The 6,000-nt window shown below is 41.6% G+C and overlaps 1 protein-coding gene across 1 annotated transcript in view; it reads right to left on the minus strand.

Moving 5' to 3' along the window:
• pdzd2 (PDZ domain containing 2) overlaps positions 1-2,351 on the minus strand; it is a 129,169-nt gene extending 126,818 nt beyond the window's left edge. The window contains exon 1 of the mRNA XM_042331917.1: positions 1,861-2,351. Within this exon, the coding sequence (XP_042187851.1) occupies positions 1,861-2,351 (491 nt within the window). The remainder of the gene's footprint in view (positions 1-1,860) is intronic.
• Positions 2,352-6,000: the final 3,649 nt, after the last annotated feature.

The following is a 6,000-nucleotide window of genomic DNA, read 5'->3' on the forward strand; positions in this document are numbered from 1 at the left end:
ATTATTATTATTTTAATTATCCAAAAGCAGCACTTCTGACAACGTAACATAAGCAGAAATTGTAAATGTACGAAATTGCAACAGCTAATTTGCATGCAGCAATGTTTAATGTGTATTCCGAAGGACATCACCACTGACAATGTGGCTCTCCCCAAGTTCAAGGTACTGACATGGGACTTGAACCTATAACCTTCCAACTCAAAGGCAAGTTTGAGCTCCCAACTGAGCCAGGCTGACACTTGCCCTTTTGGACATGAAATGGAAGCTAGTTTACCATCTGCAGCAACCATTTGAACACAGAGAGAGACAAACCAACCCACAAATTGGCCTATTTTAAATGGACGTGCATAAAAATGGATCCAAAAAAATCTGTCACATTCAAAAATGAATGTCTATGTTATAAACTGAAAGACCTTTTATGGATAGATGCTGAAGAGCTTATTCACCCAACTTGCTGCCTTCAAAATCCACAACCCCCAGTCACACATAAGGGTGAGAATTACTCACAAACAACATCCGTGAGAAGCTCGTCAAATTAACGCATCAATTACTGACCTTGGAGGAGAAATGTTCAGTATACCATATCCTGATATGGCTGGCTCAGTTGCTATCCTGTGAAGCATTGAAGTCACCACGATGATACGATGAGGCGCTACATCAAACGCAAGGATTATTATGTATATGTATTTAATGATGATGGTGATGGAATCAGATTATGGTACTAAATGTGTAGTGTAGTAGAACTGTAGTTTATAGCAAACTTGTTCAGGTTATTATCCAGTAGGAAAGATGATAGATTTGTACCACAGACTGATTATTATTAATAATAATAATACAGAATAATTACATTCCTTGAATTTGATATAGCATCTATGATGTCAAAATGTCTCCAAGCCCTTCACAGGGAATTGTCGTAAAGTGTAGTTTGTAGGTGAATGTGGCGACTAATTTTTTTACACAGCAAGATGTCATAGGATTTCTTACATCCACTTAAACACATTTAATGCTTCGCCTACAAATACACAATCACTACAATTCACAGAAAATCCCACGAAGTGTTGTGAGATGGTTCAACAATGTAGGAAGGGCACATTATCTAATCCAAAGATTGTTATTTTATTCATCTGAAAGACGGCACTTCTGACAATACATCACTCCTCCAGCAGTGCACTGGAATATCAGCCCACGCTGTGAACATTAGGTCATAACACTAGACAACCTTGTAATCCAGAGATCAGACTCTTACCAACTAAGCTAACCGTGACCTACAAAGTAAATAATAAATAATAATAATCCTTGCATTTGATATAGCGCTGATCACGTCTTCTCGACGTCTCAAAGCGCTTCATAGAATATGCTGTAAAGTGAATTGACTGTATATTTGTGGGTGAAACACGGCAGCCAATTGTGCACAACAATGTCCCACAAACAGTTGTGGATTGAAGTGACCAATTTATAATTTTGTTTTCTTGAGGGATTATTATCAAGCGTGTGGAAACTTGCCCAAGGTATCGTCCTGCCAGGAATCGAACCCAGGTCTGCCACTTGCGAGGCAAGTGCTCTAACCACTGAACTACAGCATTCCACAGTAGCAGACTTTCGTTCTTTATAACCAAACTTGTAAAGGTGCCATTGTTACTCATGTCACATTCGTCAGGCTTGTCTGATCTGCCTACAACGTCACTTAATCATAGAATTATACAACACAGAAGGAGGCCAATCGGCCCATGATGTCGGTGCCGGTCTGAGAAGTGAATAGAAAGACATCAAGAGGAAACTCTCGACCATGATGTGGTTGAACGGGAAGATGTGATCGACAAACCCACATGATTCAATGTGACTGACGGCTCCAGTGCTTACCTGGCACCTGCAACATCGACACCGACCATCAGCTGTCCATTGAGTGACAACACTTCGTCCCGGATTTTAATCTTCCCGCACTTCGCGGCGGGACCTTGTTTCCTCACTTCCGTCACCCAGATACATCCAATGTCCAGCATGGGTCCTTTGCTACCCCACTTCCTGGTTTCCCTCTTCCTCTTCTCCTGCTCACTCAGGGAATCCCAATAAATCGGGACATTCCCGAAGCGCAGCCCCAGCTGATCGCAGTCTCCCTCTCCTCTGGTCAAGTGAACGGGGCAGATCTCAAAATCCTCCCGGATCCTCTGGTCTGGCTGGAACGTACTCTCTCCCACAGCACCGAAATTCAAGTGGATGTATTCGCAGAGCATCTGAATGGCCGACTGGCAGAGATGATGCAGTGGGCTTCTCTGTTCCTCTCCCAGCCCAGAGCGCAACGAGCGTTCAAAGAGAGGGAGACAGAGTGCAGCATTTTCTGGAGTCACCGGCATTGTTGGACAGCCAGCGCCAGCATTCCCACATCAGGTGAAGGACAGCCCATCAGGAGTCACACTATACTGCGATGCAGATCATAAATCTTTCAGAAAACAGTAAGCAGCTTCCTCACATCATTGTCATCTCAGTGTGTCACTCAGGCCTTCAGGTTTGAGATAATGTCGAGAGGGCTTTTCTACTTAGCATCTCGTCCATCTTAGCATTAATAAAAGATTGTGGGACAATAACACGGAGAGAATCCATTAAGCGGGTTGGAGTGACAAGAGAGAAAAGGCCATTAAATGTGGACTAGTAAAAGGATTTCACTGACTCTGTAAAGCCTTGAGATTCACATTGTTGTGGAGGTCTGAGGATAGGTACTTTTAACTCCAGTGAGGTTTTATCCTTTAAAAGAGAACAAGGCACATAGTCACAAACGTCATTCAATAAATCATGATTTCAGCTTGACGACAATTTCAATTTGTTTTTGAAACAGGGCAGCTGCATATTCAGCTAATTTGCCGTGGGTATTACCATTTATTTCAAAGACAGTTAGAGTCAAACTGAATGTTTCCTTTCCCCCCAAATGTTTATTTTCTCTCCTCTTCCCAACACACAATTGTCTGCCGCGTTTCACCCACAAAATACAGTCAATCCAGTATATTTTGTGAAGCACTTTGAGACTTCTCGACGACGTGATAAGACGCTAGATCAAATGTAAGGATTATTATTATTATAAAGCAGTTTAAGATATCATACAACTTTTTAATGTAAAGTAAATGTAAAATGTTGCTTTTGTATATTGTACTAATGTTTTAGCAACAAAGTAAGAAAGGTTGTATATTTTAATCAGATAGTTAGAAAAGAGATACAACAGAACATCATTTATCTGCATTTTCACAATGTACAGTTTGGGGTTAGAGATAAATATTGAAGGGAGAATAAGAGATAGAAAGTTAGAGAGAGAGAAAGGCAGAGAGAAAGTAGCAGAGAGAGAAGGGCTGGCACAGTATGCTACTACAATAACAGTAAAATCCTGATAGAGCAGTTTTGGTCTATCTACATTTTCCATGATGTCCAATTGTCCGTACTGTTTACTTATCCACAAAGCAGCCAGAATCAATTATTGCAGATCATCGGCTCTGCACAGTATGTAAATTATTGTACTTCCCAAGCTTTTCATGACTACTCCAAATCTATGTCTGTCCAACGCCTTGGGACGTCCTCCCAATGTGAAAGGAACTATACAAATGTAATTTACTGTTCTTGTTATTGTTGTTCTATCAGATGACTATCTTAAAGATGTCAACAGGTCAGAGTCCCAAAATTCAATAACAACAATTTGCCCACGGCAAACCATCCTCCAAAATCAAGACTGAAATAAACATATTTCCAAGATTCTGCCCGATCGATTATCATATTAACAAATAGTACAGTATTGACCAGCTTGTATTGTCAGCACGGCTCAGTGCAAAGCAATCTTGTATCTGGGTTAGAAGGTTGTAGGTTCAAACTCCTGGTCATAGTCCATAGCTGACACTCTTCTGGGGAGGAGCACTGCATTGTCAGAGTGAGATGTGCAAACTGGGGTCCCATCTGCCCGATCAGATCACTATTCAAAAGAGGGGAGTTTCTCCCTGTGCTCTGGCCAACACTCGTCCAGATGCACGCAATTGGCTGCTTTGTTTTGCCCACAAAATATAAACTTTACAATATATTCTGTGAAGCATTTTGAGACGTCTTGAAGACGTGATAAGGCGCTCTATCAAATGCGAGGATTATTATGAATTGATCCTTGGCCTCACTGATCATTTTATGGGAACCATCCTGCACGCAATAACGGTTGCGGGATTTGCCTACAAATACAATCTACAATCACCGCTGGTCCTGACACTGAAGCAATCTGATATTTACAGGTGCGCATATCAAATGTGAGGATGAATGATTTCATACTGCTGAACGTAGTAGGTGGCATTCATTTACAGTAAAGTTCCCACTGCAAGCACTTAGCCATACATAACCTGACGCCTTCGGTGTTTCATTAGTGGACCTTTAGTGCAAATAGCATTCAACAGAGAGAGAGAGAGAGCAATTTCCTAGAGGATGCAGTCGGTTTAATTTTAATTCCCATCTGGTAAACTGGATGCGCTTCACTCCCAAACTCCTTTTATTTGGTTGACCATGAAAAGAATAGTCCCCTTAAATGTGGGAACACAAATGAATTCCTGATTCCCCGACACCATATGAAAGCAATTTATGTGGCTCGGGGAAGGTTTGGACGTTCAACAAGCTGGTAATAATTTCCACGCTTCCCTGTGCTGTTCAACGTGCAGGCAATTGTGACTTTTTGGGGGTGGGGGGAAAGCATTGCAAATAATCAGTCTGCATTTAATAAAGTGTTTTTATTGTGTTTATGTATTCAGGTAAGCACCAACAGGTGTTTAATATAAAACAGCCTCTCGCCTGAATTTCATAAAATCACATTTTGTATTTGTCTAATATAGTTCTCATCTCTCTTTCTCTCTCTCTCCTCTTCCTCTCTCTCTCCTCTTCCTCTCTCTCTCCTCTTCCTCTCTCTCTCCTCTTCCTCTCCCCTCTGCTCCCTTTCTGTGTAAGAGTAAAAGTTAATGTTGTATATGTGTCTAATTTGTAGATTTTCGTAACCTGAATCCAAGCATCAGAGCAGAGTTCCTAAGAGACAGGTCCAAGGGACTGTATCCTCTTACAGTGGAGAATCTGGACAATTTGGATTCCTTATGAAGGACTGATGTTATGGAACATCCTAAACTAGTTCTCACTGAGTGTAGGGCGAGAGGTAGAGAGCAGGATGGGGGTGGAGATTTATCCACAGTTTTGCCAGATACTAAGACTGACTGTGGAGAGGAGGGGAGGGGGGATGTGGAGAGAAGGGGAGCGGGAGGTAGAGAGGAGGGGAGATGGAGGTGGAGAGGAGCATTGGGTGGAGGTGGAGAGGAGCATTGGGGGATGTAGCTGTGATCTCTGAATTCAACATAATCAACGTGGTATCTGACCTGAAACCCAGCACTAGCTGTTGTTTGAGTCATTAACAACAGGAAGGAAGAGCAGGTGATTCCATTATAGTCAGGAATTTTAAAGTTCTTTCAAGTAGGCTTTGTGCCTTGTTCCCCTTGGGCATGAGAAGGTAATAGCTGTGAAGGCAATACAATGCATTTACTTTTTTTTATTTACATTACTTTCACAATATCACTGAAACACGAGCAACCCTGAAATTCCACATGGTGTCTTACCCTGCAGGACTTGTAAGCTTGTCTTAAAAATTAAGATTGCATGGCATTGTACAAAATTCTTACATTTTTCTCTACTTTGGAAGATGTCTCTTTTTCAGAACTGTGTAAAAATGACATAAATTTAAGAATTTTCAATAAATCTGTGCCATCTTAACACTGAAGACAAAATGGACTTACAGGGTAAGGCTAGGTTCTACTTTGAGCCAATGGTGATGCTCCTTACTATTACGCACCCTCCCTAGGATCCACCAGCTCATTGAATCCCATTAGATCCACCTCAAGATATTCATCATATAGTCCGGGCTGACACTCCAATACAGTACTGGGGGTGCAGTCCTTCAATGAGATGTTAAACTGAGGTCCCGACTGCCTGTTCAGGTGGACGTTAAAGATTTAT

The sequence above is a fragment of the Callorhinchus milii genome, unplaced genomic scaffold, assembly GCF_018977255.1.
Source record: "Callorhinchus milii isolate IMCB2004 unplaced genomic scaffold, IMCB_Cmil_1.0 Scaffold1, whole genome shotgun sequence".
NCBI classification, from domain to species: domain Eukaryota; kingdom Metazoa; phylum Chordata; class Chondrichthyes; order Chimaeriformes; family Callorhinchidae; genus Callorhinchus; species Callorhinchus milii.